This window comes from Nyctereutes procyonoides, unplaced genomic scaffold (genome assembly GCF_905146905.1).
Source record: "Nyctereutes procyonoides isolate TBG_1078 unplaced genomic scaffold, NYPRO_anot_genome, whole genome shotgun sequence".
Taxonomy (NCBI): Eukaryota; Metazoa; Chordata; class Mammalia; order Carnivora; family Canidae; genus Nyctereutes; species Nyctereutes procyonoides.
Genome location: NW_026575133.1, coordinates 55,417,817 through 55,437,898, shown reverse-complemented (window position 1 = coordinate 55,437,898; position 20,082 = coordinate 55,417,817). Strand labels below are relative to the sequence as shown.

General features: G+C 46.4%; 1 protein-coding gene across 2 annotated transcripts in view; it reads left to right on the top strand.

The window, feature by feature from the left end:
* The window catches only part of SCARA5 (scavenger receptor class A member 5), a 122,998-nt gene extending 108,039 nt beyond the window's left edge, over positions 1 to 14,959 (top strand). The window contains exons 8-9 of one of the 2 annotated variants that reach the window (XM_055299926.1): positions 3,676 to 3,870; positions 12,828 to 14,959. In XM_055299926.1, the coding sequence (XP_055155901.1) occupies positions 3,676 to 3,870; positions 12,828 to 12,964 (332 nt within the window). In that variant the 3' untranslated portion in view covers positions 12,965 to 14,959. Of the gene's footprint in view, positions 1 to 3,672; positions 3,871 to 12,827 lie in introns of both variants that reach the window. The other variant, XM_055299925.1, reaches the window with a different exon arrangement.
* Positions 14,960 to 20,082: the final 5,123 nt, after the last annotated feature.

Below are 20,082 nucleotides of genomic sequence, written 5' to 3'. Positions count from 1 at the left end.
ACATTTCAAGAAGCCTTTCGAAGTCATCCATCTGTGATCTTTCAGCGCCTTGAGGATGGTGTGGTTTTCTGGTGACTTCTTTGGTTCCCCAGTGCAGAAAACTCTGGGGTTTCCCCAGCCCAGGCCGCACATAACAGACTTGTGGCCAATTCTAACTCCTGCCCTTCCTCGTGTGGTACAGATGTGGGGCTATATCAGTTCTGCCATCTTCTCCAGGAACCTGTGAAGGTCACAGTCATTGGAAGGGGGGATCTCCTAGCCCACCTGCCCCAAAAAAGAAAAAAATAGTCCAAAGGTACAGTACTTAGTGGGCACAGAACCTGATCTGATTTGCTGTTTTCTCTGGCAGTTCCCATAAGGGTCTTTCTGCATCATGTCACTTGCTTGTCACCATGTCATAGTACGGTGATTTCACTACCACCCTACAGGTCCCAGGTGGTTTCTGACTGAAAGAGAGAGAGAGAGGCAACTTTTACCTCTTCCACCTTTTTCCTGGCTTTGGAATCACTGAACACTGGAGCTGGAGAAAACATTACAGATCATCTACTCCTGTCACTCCCAAATGCCTGTCCATGTCATTGGGACACTTGTAAAATAAACACTGATCCCTAACTCCCACCACCAAGACTCTGATCCAGTAGGTCCAAGTGGGCCCAGGAATCTGCATGTCACAGGCATTCCTAATGACTCTGATGTGTGACCAGATTTAAGACCCAACGACCCCTCCAGTATCTTGTCAAGTGAGGGAGTTCTGGTTCCCAAGGGTTGAAGTCTACTACCCTGTCACTGGATGGTGAAAGGACCTTGGAAGAAACATGAGGGGACCCGTTGTTCTCTGACACTAACAATGAGTATGACCTGATACTATAAATTCCCAGCCAGACCTTGGCTTTGAGATGATCTTAAGTCCTGTTTCAGCTGCTCTGGTATTCTTCGAGTCCCCCAAATATTCCCTTGGAGAAATAACAGAATGCTTTGTACTGCAAAGGAATGAATCTTCATTCATTCATCTGTGTAGCACATTTACTGTTCATTCCTAGAGCCAGGCTCTGTGCTAAGTGGACTTTATGGATATGAATGTGTAGTGTTTCAGCAATTAGAGGAGAAACAGCCTAGGATTTGCTGAGGATCAGCAGTGAGCCAGGCACCATGCTAGAGCCCAATACACATGATTTCATCTATTTTTAAAAAGATTTTATTTATGTATTTATTTTATGGGGGGAGATAGGTGTGGGGATGGGGTAACTAGGTGATGGGTATTAAGGAGAGCACGTGATGTAACGAGGACTGAGTGTTATATGCAACTGATGAACCACTGAACTCTACCTCTGAAACTAATAATGCACTAAATGTTAATTGAATTTAAATAAAATTAAATTAAAAGAATAAGAGAGAGAAAGAAAGATCATGAGTCGGGAGGGAGCAGAGGGAGAGGGACAAGCAGACTCCACGCTGAACACAGAGTCCTATATAGAGCTCAATCTCACAACCATGAGATCGTGACCTGAGCCGAACTCAAGAGTAGGACACTCAACCGACTGAGCCACCCAGGTGCCCCCACATGATTTCATTTAGTCTGCATGGTAGTGCTATGTGTTGTCCGCATGGCCAGAGTTGGGAACATACCCTTAGAGAGAGTGTGAGTCTTTCATAAAGTCATTCATGTAGAAAGAAGAGCCTTCTATGTGCCAGGTACTGTTCTAAGTTCTTCATGTATTGCCACATCTCACTGATTCTATGACACACAATTTCACATCTCTGAAGCCTAGAAGCATCTAGCAATTGACATAATTTGCCACTGTAACTAGCAGAACTTTTTCCTTCTTAGTAGCATGTACAATAGTGACATGCCTTCCAAAAAATGGCATCTTTGATTTGATGAATTACTGTCTCCCACTTATAGATAGTGAGTGGCAGGGATAGAATTCACAACCAGGTCAGTCTGGCTTCACACTTTCATGCTCACAGCCCAGTGGGAAATTAGGCTGAGACACTTCCTGGGGACCTCCCCATCCTACCATGCTGCATAGCAGGGCCACCTGCTAGGACAGTCTGGATGCTCTCTTGCTTTTCTCTGTTCCCGCTTCCCCCTCCTCCCTGGCAGGCATGACTGCTGGTCACCAGATCCCAAAAGGTGGAGAGAAATCCAGCAGTCACATTCCTTTGGGATTTACCTAAATGAGTTAAAAACTTACATCCACACAAAAACCTTCACAGGAGGGTTTATAACACCTTTATTCATAATTGCCAGAACTTGGAAGCACATGTCCTGTGGGAGGTGAATGGATAAATAAACTGTCGCACATCCAGACAATGGAATATTATTCAGTGTTCCAAAGAAATGAGCTGTCAGGCCACACAAAAACATGGAGGAACCTTACATGCGTGTTACTAGGTAAAGGAAGTGTAACTGGAAAGGCTGGATACTATATGACTCCAACTGTGTGACATTCTAGGAAAGGCAAAACTATGGACAGTAAAGAGATCAGTGGTCATCAGGGGCTGGGAAGTGGGGCGGGATGAATAGGAGGAGAACAGATGATTTTTAAAGCAATAAAACTGTTCTGTATGATACTATAATGGTAGGTACATGTCGTTAGACATTTGTCCAGACCCATAGAATGGACACCAAGACGAACCCTAAGGTAAATAGTGGACCTTGGGTGACAATGACATGTCAGTGTACGTTCATTGATTATAACAAATACACTGCTCTGGTGTGGGATATTAACAGTGGGGAAGGCTGTGCTTGTGTAGGGGCAAAGAGACTTGGGAAAATTTTTTTTTAATTTTAATTCAATTAATTAACATATAATGTATTATTGGTTTCAGGGGTAGAGGAGTGATTCATCAGTTGTATATAACACCCAGTGCTCGTTCCATCACATGCCCTCCTTAATGCCCATCAGCCAGTTACCCCATCCCCCACCACCTCCTCTCTGGCAACCCTCAGCTTGTTTCCTATAATTAAGACTCTCTTATGGTTTGTCTCCCTCTCTGATTTCATCTCATTTTATTTTTCCCTCCCTTCCCCTATGATCCTCTATTTTGTTTGTTAAATTCCACATATGAATGAGATCATCTGATAGTTGTCTTTCTCTGATTGAGTCATTTTGCTTAGCATAACACCCTCTAGTTCCATCTACGGATATGGGAAATTTTCTGTGAACTTAAAACTGCTCTGAAAAAATGAAGTCTATCTTTTTCAAAAGATGTCATTTATTGATTTATTTACTAGAGAGAGCGAAAGAAAGAGAGAGCTTGCACACTCATACCAGAGCAGGAAGAGGAGCAAAAGGGGAAGGGCAGGGAAAGAGAAAGGGAGAGAATCTTAAGCAGACTCTGTGCTGATCACAGAGCCCCACGCAGGGCTCCATCCCACAACCCTGAGATGGTGGCCAAAACCAAGGGTCAGAGGCTTAACTGAGTCACCCAGGAGCCCCAGAAAAGGAAGTCTACTGAAAGAAAAAAGGAAAAAAAAAAAAAAAAGAAAGGGTAGAGAGAAGCAGGCAGATCCAGGACAGGGGTGAGAGCCCAGGGTTTCTGCTGGCAATGGTCCTGGTCCCCTCTGCCCTGCGCAGGGGTGGAGTGAGGGGCAGAGGAAAGTCAGGGCAGGTCCCTGGGCAGCCCCGGTGTGTCCAGAGCACAACGGTGACTACAGGCTGCTCCCAGCAGGTAGCGTGGAGGCCGTGATGATCCGCCTGGTGAATGGCTCCGGGCCACACGAGGGCCGCGTGGAGGTGTACCACGAGCGGCGCTGGGGCACCGTGTGTGACGACGGCTGGGACAAGAAGGATGGCGACGTGGTGTGCCGCATGCTGGGCTTCCGTGGTGTGGAGGAGGTGTACCGGACAGCTCGATTTGGGCAAGGTAAGTCCCCTGGGGGAGGAGGACACGGGGAGAGGGCCCAGGAATCCTGGCACAAGTCCTCTCCACGGCAGTCCCGCCAAGTGTCACCTGGCCTCTGCACTCCAGCCCTGTACTTCCTGCAGCGAGAGGCTCGCTGTCCCCCAGGCAAGCTGGTATGTCCCCACACAGTTCTGATTATTAGAACAGTCTCCCCTTTCTCGAATTGACTCCCTTTTATTTCTCATCTCATCACACTCCCCTACAGGCCCTCGTTGGCAGCCCTGTGACTCAGGCACAAACACTCTCCCACTTGCCTCTGACATTTTTGTGATGGGGCACAGCGAGGGCTGAGTGCTTAGATAGCTCCCATTGTGTCCAGGCTCTGTTCTAAACACATTACTCATATTCACTCATTTCGTCTTTACAACACTAGGAAGTAGATACAGATGCAGCCCTGTTTTCCAAATGAGGAAACAGAGGCACAGAGAGGTTGAATGACTTGCCTGAGGTCACACAGCTAGCAGGTGGCAGGGCCTGGATTCACACCCTAGCAGGTGGCTTAGGAGGCCAGGCTCTTATCCATTGCGCTGGCTGTCTCTGACCCTCTCTGAGTTCTTTCTTCTTCAGGTGAACATCTCCAGTAATTCCATCTTGTCTTCATGTCAAGACAGGATCTCAAAAGCCTTCACCATTTTGGTTGCTTTCCTTTCAACAGGTGGTATAAGACGCTGTGAGGGAGGGGTGCAGACCTTCTCCAGGCAGACAGCTGATTTGAACCATCCATCCCTTTTCTGCTTCGAGAAGGATAGCTCTACCCCAGCTGCGGCCCCTTCCACGGCACTGTGTCTGTCCCTCAGGCCAGCTCTCTGTATTAGTCTGCTCAGCCGCTGTAACAAATAGCACAAAAACAAACAAACAAACAAAAACAAATAGCACAGACCTGTGCTTTAACAACAGAAAGTATTTTTCTTACAGTTCTGGAAGGTCCACAATCAAGGTATCAGCAGGTTGGGGTTCCCCTGAGGCCTCTCTCCTTGGATTGTACTTGGCTGTCTTCTTCCCATGTCTTTACATGGTCTTCCCTCTGTGTGTCTCTGCCTCCTCTTCTTGGAAGGACACAGTCCTATCAGATCAGGACACCACCCCCATGACCTCATTTTACCTTAATCACCTCTTTAAGGGGCCTGTCTCCAAACACAGCCACATTCTGAGGTGCCAGGGCTTAGAACTTCAACTTAATAATTTGAGGGAACACAATTCAGCACATGGCACTCTCTATACCTTGGCGTGCTTGCTGTGACCACCACCCAAGCTGATAGGAAGGTCTACACACAAAATGGGATCACTTATTACACACCACTGGCATGTGCTGAAAACATCCACAGCACCACCTACACTTCCACACTCGAATATAGCATTCACATTCACATGTGCTTTTTCCTCCATCAAACTGTGAACTTGAAGAAACCTGTGTGGACTCACAACTAAAACAATAGTCCCATGTGCACAAATGCAGTACTCCCCACACCCATCTTAAAGTGTGCTGACCCGTGGCTCTGTGATCTTGTTGCTTCTTCACTGTGGGTCTTGGCGTCCCCATCTGTAACTTAAAAGGACTTGTGGATTCTGTGATGTGCCTTCCAGCTTGAGCCCCTTGGGATCTGAAACACTCCTGCTCACCTGTCAAGAGGACCTAAGTTCTGACAGGTGTGGGGAGGGATTTGGACTGACCCACTCACACTCAGTTGCCAGGTCCCCCTCATGACCTGCGGAGGAGCAGCTGGCCCTGCTGTGGGGGCTCCTTGTGTCATTGGAGTGGAGCCAGGCATGTTCGCTGTCTTGCCTGACACCACGGCTACCCGACCCATTGTGCTGAATGTCTAATGGGACTCGTGGTGCGGCGTGAGACGAGGGGCTGATGCATCCTCTCCAGATAGGGAAACAGAGCCAGGTCATATCTAGACTGGCTGTGGCCCCCTCCACTCCTCAGTGTCACTATTCCCTTCATTCCCACCAGCAGCTGCTGTAATTCTGCTTCTGAATCTCATCCCATAGACCTCAGTCACTGTTACAGACTGAATGTGTGTATCTCCCCTGAATTCATATATTGAAATCCTAACCCACACACTGAATGTGTGTATCTCCCCTGAATTCATATATTGAAATCCTAATCCTAAGGTGATTAGGTCATGACAGTGGAGTCCTCACGATGGGACTCATGCTCATATAAAAGGGACCCCAAACAGTTCCCTCTTGCTCTTTCCCCAAGGACACACAGAGTAGTAGGTGGTCTTCAACTCAAAAGAGAGCCCTCATCAGAACCCAACTGTGCTGGCACCCTGATCCCAGACTTCCAGCCTCCAGAGCTGTGAGAAATAAATGTCTGTTGTTTAGAAGCCACCCAGTCAATGGTACTTTGTTACAGCCGTCTCAACAGGCTAAGATGATCCCATTCACAGAAAGTGACTCTGGGTGAAATCTGTTGTGACAGCTGGCAGAGAGCAGCTGACCGGCCCCACCCGTCCTGTCCTTTCCACCGAAGGCCAGGGCGCATGGGGAGTTCACAGAGTCCAGCTCCTCGGAGGGCAGCCCACCGGGAGAGAGCACTTTCCTCCCATTTAAAGCTTTGGGCCACATGGCAGCCTCTTTTCTTCAAGAAAAATGTCATTTCTGTTTACCTGAGCAATAGGAACTGTCAGGACAGTCCTTCTTTTCCATTCTTGGCTTCAGTGAAGACTCCTTCCTAGCAAGTGGAAGTAAAACCTTGTGGGGGAAAAAAAATCAGACATCTCTTTGGAAGAAGCCAAAACAAGTCGTTTGACTGTCATGGGTAGTGTTCCTCTCAAACTGAGACTCTGTGGCCTCTTTCATTCCTCCTTGATTTTGTTGTAGCATGTGATGTGTGGGGAAGCTCTGAAATTGCCACTTTATTATTTTTCTTTAAAGATTCATTTCTTTATTCGGGGTGGGGGAGTGGGGCAGAGGGAGAGGGAGAATCTCAGACTCCCCATTGAGTGCGGATCCTAAATGGGGCCATATCCCAGGACCCTGAGATCATGACCTGAGCTGAAACCAGGAGTCGGCCACTCAACCAACTGAGCCACCCAGGCCCCACCAAAATCATGACTTTAAACCAGTCAATGCCAATCCAGACTTCCTCGCCCATGCAGGTCACATTTGCACTGTCATTTCCCCATCATGGTCGAATATCTTATGTCATGTGATAAACGAGACCTCCACAGGTCAGCTGGCCAGGTGTCACTAATGGGCTCATATCACAGAGGGTAAGAGAAGGGGCTGGCCTAGCTGAGGCTCATTTGAGCCCTTGCTTCTAATCCAGGCTACAGAGTCTGCTTTCCTCAGCAGCTTCTAGGCACCTCCCATTGGTGGGCACTAGGCTCAGTGCTGGGACTAGGGTTGAGTAAACCTACTCTCCAACCTCAGCAGGTCCAGTGTAGAGGGAAAGGCAGGTGTGTTTACCAATTCTAAATAGCATGGTGAAGGCTCTCATGTCGTGATGGCTCTGGGGGCAGAGGAAAGGGGATGTGGCCTTTCTGGGCAGTGGTGGGGCTGTGTAGCAGATCGGGATGCCCCTCGGACCACAGCCCCCTTCCCTACTAGGGCCCCGACTCCTAATCCCAGTCTGCTCATCTCCAGCCTCAGTCTCCCAAGCCCTGGCCCCTCCTTCCATGGCTGAGCTTCTCTCTGTGCCCTCCAGATGTGCTTCCCGCCCTGCCAGCCAGGGCTGCTGGCCCATCCCCCATCTCACTCTCTTCCCTTTGCCATCCCTTCATCTGGCCAGTCCGTGGGTCCCACAGATTTTCCCAGTGTCTACTCTGATGTCCCTTGAACCTGTCCTACTCTTACTGCTCTTGCCTTAGGAGCCCAAGCAGGGTAGAGCAGTGCTTTAGGAGCTCAGGCTGTGGATCAAACCCAAGTTAGAATCTTCAATTCGGGGCACCTGGATGGTCAGTAGTTGAGTGTCTGCTTTGAGCTCAGGTCATGATCCCAGGGTCCTGGGATCAAATCCCACATTGGGCTCCCCACAAAGAGTCTGCTTCTTCCTATACCTATATCTCTGCCTCTCTCTCTGTCTCTCATGAAGAAATAAATAAAGTCTTTAAAAAAAAAATCTTAAATCTGCTGCTTCTAGCTGGTGACCTGGAGTAGATCGTATAACCTCCCCTAGCCTTAGCCCTTCTACTTTTTGGAAATGTATTTTTTTTTTAAGAGAGATTTTATTTATTTATTCATGAGAGATACGGAGAGAGGGGCAGAGACATAAACAGAGGGAGAAGCAGGTTCCATGCAGGAGCCCGATGTGGGACTGGATTCCGGGACTCCAGGATCATGCCCTGGGCTGAAGGCAGACGCTCAACCTCTGAGACACCCAGCCGTCCCTAAACCTTCCACTTTTGAAGGATGATGGCAAATGCCGCTGCCTCACCTCCACCTCCAGCTTGGCTCCTGTCACCTTCCTCCTCGTGGAATTTTTCTGCAACAAGACCCCTCCTACTCTGCCTCCCATATCCCTCTCACCCTTCAGCCACATGCTGAACACACTTGTTTTCTCTAAGCTCCCATGGCTGTTTCGTGTTTCCTTATTTTCTCAGGTTCGGTCTGGAATGCCTACCCGTCTGTCTTCATCTAGCTCATTCCTATTCAAATTTTAAAGTCAGCTCAATTATCAGCTCCTGAAGGGAGCTTTGCTGGCTGCTTCCATCCTCCCCCCATTCTGAGCTCCCCTGGTGTCATGTCTCTATCGTGGCACCTTTTATATGCTCCTGGGCTTGGATGCGTGTGTGAACATCTTGAGGGCTTTACCTTCACAGCTCCAAACCCCAAGACTGTGCCTAGGATATAATAGATACTGGATAAATGTGAGAGGGAGGGGAGGGTGGGAGGGTGGGTGGAGGGGACTAGGGAGGGAGGAAAGGAAGAAGGAAGGAACTTCTGTGTCGACCTAACCTGAGTCCTCCCCAGTAGAATACAAGAAACTGCCAATCCCTGGCAGTTCTCTTAGAGCTCTGGCACCATAAAATTTTCCCTGGACAGGGCTCAATCATCAAAGTATCAGTTTCTCTGGGAAAAAGCAAGGAAAGAGCCAAATGAGAGAGACTTAAAGGTGTTTTTAAAATTTAAATTGGTCTAAGAGCTGCTGGAGAGGGAGGAAATGTAGATGGAGCAGATGGCGGGTGATGGACAGAAGGAGGTCTAGGAAGAGATGGAAGGAGCCCAGTATAGCCCAGCTGGGAGGTAGCCTTGGATCTGCAGAGAAAAATCTTTCTGTGAGACAGACAGATAGACATACAGACAGACAAAAGGCGGTAAGGATGAGTCCAAATGCATTAGATTTGCAGGGGAGAATGCAAGTCATGGAACTGGAAGTGTTCACTTCTAATCATGCTATTATTACTGGGTTTTGCCCTTCTTTTCTAAGATAAAGTCCAAATACTGGGAGATGGCTTTGTGCACGAGTCAGCAAACACTAAAGGGCCAGGGAGTAAACATTTTAGGCTTTGTGGGCCAATGGTTTCTCTCACTACTCAACTCTGCTCTGTGGCACAAAACATTATCTAATAGTGGGGCTGTGTTCCCATAAGATTTTATTTACAGAAGCAGACAGTGGGCCGAATGGCCCAGGGTCTCCCACCCCCAGCCTAATGTTCATGCTGTGTACTGTGGACCGTGAGGCACAAGCCCCCTGCTGCCTGCCCGTCAGACGTGTGGGCCATGTCTCTTGCCCTTAGTCGTTATGGGACAAGTCACTTAATCTTTCTGAGTTTTCCCATCTCTTAAATATCTGTTTGAAACACTGCCCTGGCTACCTCTGTGTGAGGCTCTGATGGGAGCCTGGAGGAGTCAGAGTAGCTTATTCCTCCTATTAATATTCTTCCAAATAAAGTCAGAGTAGCTTATTCCTCCTATTAATATTCTTCCAAAGAAATAAGTAGAAGTTCAAACGTTAGCTCCATGAGGCAGAGGTTTTTATTGTTGTTCCATCATTTTTTTTGTTCACCGATGGAGTCCCAACACCCAGAATAGTGCTGAGCATGGAATTGGCCTTCAAATATATGTTGAATGAGTGAATGAACAAACAAATTAATGATACAGATAAAATAAAATCTCCACTTACTCGTCCCAACAATATCACCTTCAGACAGGCCCTGGTTGGTGTCTAAGAGTCCGAAGACCTGGCCTCTGGTTCCGATTTTGCCCCCCACCCCCAAGATAAATGTCATCCTATTGCTCCCTTTTTCTGACCTGGACAGTGGGGAGCAGAGTACCTTACCCTGCTTGGTTTTCACAGGGCTTTGTGAGGGAGCTTGCAGAGACACCGGTGTGGAAGTGCAGACCTAACCTAGGAAAGGGCTTCTCAGACTTGAATGTGCACATGAATCATGGAGATCTTCTTAAATGCAGATTCTAATTCAAGTCTGGGTGGATGCAGGCATTTCTAAAGAGCTCCCAGGTCATGCTGACACTCCCAGTCTTGGGGCCACACTTCCAGTCATCAGATGTCCGTTTTAAGGCTAAAATGATGATTGGTACACAGAGTGGGAGTTCTAGGCTCTTGGACATGGTAAGCAGAGGGTTAACTGGCTGTTCAGCAATGCCCCCGTGCTGCTGTTATACTGTGCTGCTGATTTAATGACCCTACCTTTATTTTATTAGCTAAAATTCCCTGACAAAACACTAGCTAGAGTATGGAGTTTCGTGATCCTATATAGGCATTTGAGCTGGTTACCTTGGGCCTGTTCTGTATTTGTCAGCTTCCTTTATTTGCTTCTTTATTTGTTTTGGGTGTGACTAATCCCACAGAGCTCTAGGGCCTGCAGGCTTTTCCTGGGTAATTTGTAAACTGATGTGTTTTCCAGGAGACATTTAATCTGCAAATTATTGCTGGGCCTCAAAAGGCTTATTGTGTAAGAGGCACCGGGTATCTGGCCAGGGAAGAGGCTCTTATGAAGAAGCAACAGCCAAGCCAGTGGAAGGGAGCCTCTCCTCCCAGCTCTGTCCCCACATTCACTACTCAGCCATCCCATGACAACAGACACTCAAAATCCCTGCATAACGAAAATATGTCTAAACCACATAGCTCATGCGGTAGACTTTGTGGGCAGCAAAATGGTTTAGATGTTCCCTTGACATTCTTTGTAAAGGGATTTCTCCCATGCAGGTCAAGAGTGAATGATGGTTTTGAGGGTTTTTTTTTTAGTAGGTGCCCCACAATTCCTCTAAAAGAAGAAGTTGTCTGGATACCGAGAGATGGGACAGGGAGGAGAAGGGCTAGGGTCAGTGCATGGTGCCAATCCCTGAGCTACCTTTTTTATAGGGTTTTGGTAATTTTCAAAGCCCTTTAAAAATCAGGAACAATTTATTACCTCATCTGACTTGCTCAGGTTGACATAATAGTTTATGACTTTTAACCCCTTACTTTTTGGGGCCAGTTCATAGACCTAACAAGCGAGGGTACTGGAGTGACCAACAATCCTGGTTTATCCAGAATGTACCTGGTTTTAGCACTGAAAATCTCACATCCTGGGATTCCCCCCACCAACCCCTGCCAAGTTTTAAAACTTGGTCCCCAAGAGGGGGCTGAGACCTGAATCAAGATCTGTCCCACCTATTGTAAATCCTTACTTTTTCTGCCACATCAGTGTTTCTCAAACTTCAATGTATAACCCCTTGGTTAAAATATAGATTTGGTTCATTTGTCCTAGGTGAGACCCAAAGTTCTGCATTTCTAATAAACTCTGGGTAGTGCTGATGCTGCTGATCCAAGACCACACTTTGAGTGACCAGGCTCTAAGCCACTGCTTCTGTCAATGTCCTGAGGCTTAGTCATGCTTCCAGAGGCCTCCTAAATGGGCTCCCATCATCTGGGACCTGGCCTGACCATTAGCACAGAAAGCATGCCAGCACCACGGGTGATGGGCTTGCCAACTGATCAGTGGGGGCTCCAGGTGACTTCTGGTGCAGTCCACTCCCCTCTCCACTGACCCCTCTGACCCCAGAAAAGCCCTCTCTATTGCCTCCTGGAGCCTCACCCAGCTGCCCTATTCCTCTGACATTCATTGAGGAATTTCAGTGCCAAGTTTGTATCTCTCAAGGCTCTGGGACAATCCTAGGAAAGCCAACTAAAGCCTACTAGCAGACCAGCAGGTTTGTCTCCTTAAGATCGAGTAAATAGGACTGATAGATTGTGTTAGGGACTTTATGCTTTGGGAACTGACCTAATTACTTATAATTAGGGATGCTTCTGCCTGTCATTAAATATATGTCTGGCTATAATGTTAAATTCTGGGGTCCCTTGCCATTCCAGCACAACTATTTTGGGCTCATAGAATGGAACCATCTGCTTTAAATTTCCTAAGATTGGAGGTAATGTTGGCACTGACATACTTGGTTATGGGGCACTGTATCTGTACCATCCAAGACCTGCCAGACATTGTCCCTCATATTAGGCCACACTTAAGTACTCATCAACAAAGACTGAAAGGCATTATATCTCAAAAGCCACAAGGTGTCTCAAAAGCCACAAGGTGTCTCACTTAAAGTGTGGGCCAAGACCAACTTGGTCTTGAGTTCAGACCCTGATGCTTACAAGCTGAGCAACCTTGGACTGACTGCATCCTGAGCCTCAGCTCTCCATCTATAAAATGAGTGTATTAATGTCTAGCACAGCACCATGATAAGGATGGAAGATCACACATGTGAGATGTCTGACACATAAGAGATACCAATGAATACTGCCATGACCACCATTATAATTATTCTGCCCTCAAGAAACTGGGCCTAGAAAATGAGTATTTGGTCTTAGTGGGGTGGAGAGGGCAGGTGGGAACCATCAGATTTGAGAATTGCCGGCAGAGCCTGGGACAGCCTGGTCAAGAACAGACACAGCAATACTCTGTTTTCTTCTGTCCTGCTCTCCTGCATATCTACTAAGAAACCATGTGGACTTGTCCCCACAGGCACAGGGAGAATTTGGATGGATGATGTCGCCTGCAAGGGCACAGAAGATACCATTTTCCGCTGCAGCTTCTCCAAATGGGGGGTGACAAACTGTGGGCACGCTGAGGATGCTGGCGTGACGTGCAACAGACACTGAGAGTGGGCACAGTCCACAGTCCACAGTCCAGACCCTGCCGCCGAGCCTCCTTTCTGCATTCCTGGGGTGGGGGCATCACTTGGGACCTTGCCTCTGCCCTGCTCAGTCCAGCACCTCCCTAGCCCCAAATCCCTGTCCCAGGCCCATAGTGGCCTGTCGTCATTCTCCTCTTGGACATCAGCTCCAAAGTGCAACTCTGGGATCTACTGCCTGTCTCTCCCTTCTACCAGGGGTCCTGCATGTGAAGCCCTGGTCAACTGGATCGTCATTTTGCTCAGCCTTCTAAATACCACGCATCAGGACTCTATATCCATGCTCCCCTTTGGTCTGTCAGTTAAATGCTGAGAGTATGCTGGAGAGAAATGCAGCAGGTGGAGATGAGAGGGAGGCCCGACAGGTCATTTACTCTTCAGATAATTCCCTTAGTTAGGCCATGAGTTTTGACATCTTCCTTCCCAGCAAACGATTCATTCTTCCCTCTTTGCCTCTGTACACCATTTGTTAATTCGGAGAAGTGATATAGAGGATGGGCCAGCTGTAGGAATGAGAGGGAAATGCACATCACCTGCAGGAGACAGCCTGGGTTTGGAGAAGGGGAGCAAAGCTGACATTCATTAAGTGACTACCGTGTGTACTACGTAGCATCTTGGCTGCTAAATTCATTTATCTACTTTGCAGCACTCCTACAAGGCTTGCTAGCTTGGGTAAGACCTTACCTCTAGATAGCACTCAGCTGACCCATTCACCTGGCCAGAAAGCCAGAAGACTGAGAATGACTGTAACCATTTTTTTCTACCTGAATCCTAGCATGTCTTTACTACACTTGGGCAGGGAGCTCAGGTACAAAACATGTGGGATTACAAGATTCCATACTTCAAACCTACAGAGTATAAGATCAGATATGGACTGGCTTCCAGGCCAACCACCCATATTGGAGGAAAGCTGATTTGGAGGATGACAAGGGGTCTGTCCGGTGAGACTGAGACCAACACTCAGTCACCTGGCAGTCAGGGTTAAAACCAAGTGACTTGTGTCTCAGAGCTGTTTGAAGGTGATGATATTGAACCTTCCAGGCCTCTTTGGGTGTGCTCCTGTGATCAGAACACATGTCCTGATGGATCCTGTATGGAAGTGAGGATTCCCTATAACCTCTAGCAGAAGAAGGAGCCACAAGGCTCTGCCAGTCCTCAATCTACACCCTTCTCCTAGCAACAGGGGGATCATATTCAGCTTTTGACATGAGGAGGAAGTCAAACCAGACCATATACATGTTCTAGGACTGGGGAAAGTACGTGGTAGAAAGTGAGCACAGACTTACCTCCTTTGGGGGAGTCACAGACTGAGTCAGGCCTTGGATACACAAATTCCTGTTACATGGGGGTGAGCATCGGCTTAGCTGGGGGAAGTGACACCTGGGACCCTCCAGGTACAGGACCAGCAAAGCTCCTGGCTGACAACTAAACCAATATGTACTATTGGTGTTTTTTTGCTTACAATATGCTTGTTATCCATTAATGTCCTAAAGATCAGAGACTCTCCTGATCAATTGCTATGTTTACATAACACGCATGTACTCATGCATCTTTTCCCAGAACCAATATATGTATGCATATATAAACATGGCACTCTTTACTACATAGCTCAGAGCATTACAAAGTTTGCATTAAAAAAAGAAATAGTGAAGGTGAGAGATGTCACACTGAAGGAAATAAATTCCGAGTCAGTTCTGGCAAAGAATCCAGTTATCCCATTGATGGAGACCCACATAACTTTCTTACTTGGTCTTTTCACAAGTCTTGTTTTACATCAAATAAAAATCACAATGATAAGTGTTTGAACCTTAATCAAAAAGTCTACTAGTTTACATATTAAGAGGACATGGAAATAACCATGGACCTGGATTTCAGGGACTAAAGGAAATTAGGCCTGGCCTAAAATACATCAGACCTTTTGTAAGAAAGAATTTCAATAAAGCTAAAAACATGTCACTAACAAGTTTTGCATCACATTCTTTCTCCTGAAATTCTGGTGAGTGTGGGGTGGGCTGGTAAAAACTTAATGGTTTGACTATTTCTCACTGGGGATTGTTAGAATGAGCAGCTTATTAGAAGCTGCCTTCAAGTGTACCTGGTTGGCTCAATTGGCTAAGTGTCCTACTCTTGGTTTCAGCTCAGGTCATGATCTCAATGTTGTGAGATTAAGCCTTGTGTCAGGCTCTGCTCTGGATGTGGAACCTGCTTGGGATTCTCTCTCTCCCTCTCTCTCTCTCTGCCCCTTTCCCCCACTCAATCTCTGAGAGAGAGAGAAAGAGAGGAAATGAGAGAGAGAGAGAGAGAGAGGAGCTGTCTTCATACTTCTGGAGGACAAAAAAACACAGTCTAGACCAAGAACATGGTGGAACATGACATCTCAAGCCTTAGTAGGTGACCTAAGGAAAGAGTCCCAGGCAACAGAAAAATCAAGGCCTGGCTTATAAGAGAATTGCATTTTTATTCAATCAAGGAAAGAACACCTATTTATTTATTCACATCTCCAGAGTTCATACTTGGGAATGAAAGAGTGCTCTCTATAATTATCTTCCCTCTGTCATAACCAGAACATTGTCCAAAGTGCTTGAGACATATACTTTCAAACATTGAACAACATGTAACACAAGACTGTGATACTTGAGAAAAGGCAACACGGTGAAGTGAGCTTACCCTGGCTTAGGCTCTCTGTCAGACTGTGGCACAGTGGAGGGGAGCCCTGAGTCCAGAAATATTACTAAGGCAAAGAAACAAAGATCGAAAGTAGAGGAGGCCAAGATGGCTGGAATTTGCAGGGCACAGTGCTCAAGAGTAGAGAACTATACAAATAAAGTTCCAGAAACGGGTTCCCTTGACTTGTCAGCTGAATAACAACCTGTGTGAACCCCTATGCAGCCAGCTAAAACAACTTCTGAGGAAAGTATCATTATCAGAGCTCAGGCAGAGCTGAGAATTGTTCAAGTTCCCTCCAGGCAGAGTGGGAGAATCACCTAGGGGACTGAAAATCCTTCTTGAAAGCTCTTTAGCCTATTCTATTTGGGGGGATGGGGTGTGAGCTGATGGAGAGGGATAAATAGAGCTATAGTCAAACCCCATCTAAGTTCCAAAAAAGAGTGGAAGGTGGAGGGAAGGGAGAAGAAAAGGAGGAAAGGGAGAGGGGTATTCTAAGGGTTGAAAGGAGAACCATTTTAAGAAGAGAAACACAAGTGATTCACACATTTGACATTTGCTAGAAATGTTCTCTCTTTAAATCTCAGGTTGAATTCGTAGGTTTTTAGGATGGTTTGAAAGTTATCTAGGTAAGTTGGTGGGGCCAGGTGAGTTGAGGACACCTACTCCTCCGCCACCTTGCCCCCCCATAGATCTATTTGATATAAATGTGACTGTCATAAAACAATGCAACTGGAGAAACTAAGGGGTGCTTATGGTAGAGAAAGTTTGGGCTCCTTTCCACATATCAAGTCCACCGTGGTGGTTGGTTTAACTACAGCACACAAGGGCCCCAAGGATTGGTTCTCACCAGCATCTGAAGTGAGACAGTGGTTCCCTATAGACATTAGACAGGGCAGAAAAAGAAGAGTCATTGTCCTTCTCCATGAGGGCTGTTCCTACTACTGGCTAAGTTAAGCTGAGGATGAGCAACAAAGAAATAATTCCAGAAAAATAACGAACATCTTTAATAAACATTTCCTGGCTCCTTGCCTGGCCCACTTCCCTCTCAGGCTCACCTGTGTCCACACCAGGATGCTCTCTTATCCCACCTTGTGTTCTCCTCAGTGAGCAGAAGAGTGTGCTGGCTCTGTTGTCTACCAGGGTTTCGGTCACTGGGAGCTTGTTCTAGATCTAAGGGAAAGAACTCTCCCTCCTTTGACGGATGGATTCAGATCCATTTTACCAGGCACAGTGAAGCACCTTCCTCTCTGAGGAAACTCATGCTCTACCCACAGGAGAATGGTTCTGACAGTTCTTCCCTTCTATCATGTGCATGTTTATTGAATAAGTATTCACTGAGTATCGACTGTGTGCAAGGCCCCATACTACGTAAAAGGGATAGAGTGGTAGACCAGACCCATTTGGTTCCTGCCCTCACTGAGCTTCCATTCTAGCTTTTATCCTTTTAACAGGCTTTCAGCATGACATTAACCATAAGAGAATAATAATGTCCCACAGCAAGAAATGTACAGGTAAAAGGGACAGTGGTTGCCTGCCAAACTATTTATGCAAAACACAAATAGCCCAATTGTCTAAAAAATTATCTTCTTGCTAGTGAGATGACAGTAGCACGGGTGGCTCTGGTAATGCAAATAATCATCAATAGGAAATGGGGATGATTAAACAGTAAGTATACATGCCCATTCATTCAAAATAGTAGTAGATAAGCAGAAATCATATGACAGATACCACGGCTAACACCCCTTGAGCACTTGCTGTGTGACAGACGAGAATGGACTACCTGAATTTTTATAACCACTGGTTCTGTTCTAATCATCCCAATTCTGTAGGGGTGGAGGGGAGACTCAAGTCCTGGGAGGATCATACAGTGAAGAAGGTAGGACTTGAATCCAAGAAATCTTTTTTTTTTAATTTTTATTTATTTATGATAGTCACAGAGAGAGAGAGAGGCAGAGGGAGAAGCAGGCTCCATGCACCGGGAGCCCGATGTGGGATTCGATCCTGGGTCTCCAGGATCGCGCCCTGGGCCAAAGGCAGGCACCAAACCGCTGCGCCACCCAGGGATCCCATGAATCCAAGAAATCTTAAACTAACACCCTACATAACATAAGCAACCATGGTACTAGAATTCTAAGAGGTTAATCTGAGGAAGGGGGAAATGGAGACCATAGACCAATTATGAATACATCATATTTCATCCCTTGAGTCCTGTTAACCTGCTTACTGAAATAAACCATTGTGTATTCCATTATTTACGCTAAAATGATCCTGATGCATTGCCTATAGAGTGAATGCACAGCAAGCCCTTTAACAAGGATCAACCTAGGGCACCTGGGTGGCTCAGTTGGTTAAGTGTCTGCCTTCAGTTCAGGTCACGATCCCAAAGTCCTGGGATCGAGCCCCCCATCGAGCTTCCTGCTCAGTGGGGAGTCTGCTTCTCCTTCTCCCTCTGTGTGCTCTCTCTCTCAAATAAATAAGTCTTTTAAAAACAACAAGGACCAACCCGCACAGAACAATCACAGACTCCCTCTGACCCCCAATGGACTCCCTAAAGAGGCTGCAGTCTCTTTCTTTCTGGCCAGTTCTGGGAGATCTCAGCTTTTCAGAGCCTCTAAAGGAGTTAGAGGAGGGTGAAGTTATGGAGTTGCCAGGGTCTGTTCTCCTGCTACATCGTAAAAGGAGTCCATCTGTGATTCCAAATACTTTTGGTGTCTTTCTTTCTCTTCCCATTCTACTCAGCACCTTTGGTCTTTCTGAAATGATTCCTAAAATCTTCCCTCATTGCTAAGGATTTCAACTCAAATCATGTTTGGGTATAATTTCTTCCCTCTCTAAAATCATTTGACATATTTATTTATTCTTGTATCACAAATCAGAGTGAAAAGGAAGCTGTTTGACATTTGGAGCTGTATAACTTTATGCAAAGAAGAATGTCAGGCGGGTCCCACCACAGCACACGCTAATCATAGCAAATGGGGTAACATTTCCCGAATCAAGATTAAGAGCCATTTACTATTTACACTGAACAGATTTCCTGAGCTATCCAGTTCCAATCAGACAAATATCTTATTCCTTCCATGTGTTTCTGAAACATACACAAGCATAGAAAACCAGAAGGTTAAGAAATCTTTCTCAAAGAACAGTCTTTTGAGGTCCTTCACAAGTAGCTTATTACTGGGCAGTAGAAGGCAAAGGGCAGATGGGATGTCTCCCTATTTGCAGAGAGAGGGGTGTGTCAGAAGAGAGTGGGGTCAGAGTAGGACATGAGGTTAAATAGTGGGGAAAAGAGATGATTTATGTTTTGCAAGTAAACCAATGAAACCAACTTTTGTGGAGCTTTTTATGAGGAATTAGAGTTTCAAGTTGGGGACCAGAAACTTCAGATTCTGTGATATAAACAAACCCAGAGAAAGGCGATTGGAATCAGGGCTCTTATTATAAATAGTGGGAGTCCCTCTCCTACAGTCACCTTCTTATCTACAATTGTAGGCATTAGTATCTTCTGACAGCAAGATTCCTCATTTAAGAAACAAGACGTTTGAGTATGTGATTTGGTGGTTGTTCCATATACTTAGTTGATCAATCTCCTCGGACACTGTGCCTTCATTTAGGGTCATCTCTCACCAGCTGCCTTATATGGGCTTTTGCTGGAACAGCACAGCCAATATAAAATCCAGAGCCATCAACTTTCTACTCATTCCAGTAAATGTCAAGCCAGAAGTCTTTATTAGAACAGTTACATATAATATTTGCTCATTTTACTAAAATGATGACCAAAACAAACATTTGATAAGTTGTCCAGTCATGTACCTACTTGTCTGTGTGACATAATGCCCATTCAAACTCTAACCTTTTACAAAGATTCCACTGTAATTCCTTGCTTCTTTTAGAGCCCAAAGCCCTGTACCTGTGTTCCTTTGTCCTTTGCAATGGCCACTCTGAACATCTGTGTCAATGTTTAAGTTAGTTGTCTCTTAGCTCCAAACCCATCGTAACACTCATCTTTGAGATACTCTGTGATACTTCACAAACTGTACTGCTTTGTGGGCTCCCTGTTGCACTGCACCAGAGGGAGACTGTGAGGCTGAAGAACAGAGAAGGGCTTGATCCTGTCTGCTCCTCTGCTGTTCCAGGGAGAAAGCTGTTCCCTCTGTGAGCTTTCCTTGTTTGCTTGAGGTTTCTGTAAACATCACACCAGCATGACATTTTCCTGTAACATCCAAGGTGCCTTCCTGTAGCATCAGCTGGATTCAGACTGCAGTTTTCCCAATGCTTGTGGAACCAGCCTCCTCATGCTCTCTCAGAGACACTGGCACCAAGCTCCAGTATCCTGTCCAGGTTCTGCGTGGCACCTCTACAGGACTTTTCTTGTTCTCACAGCTACAGGGATAATGGTTGCTTCCTACAGCTGCTACCACC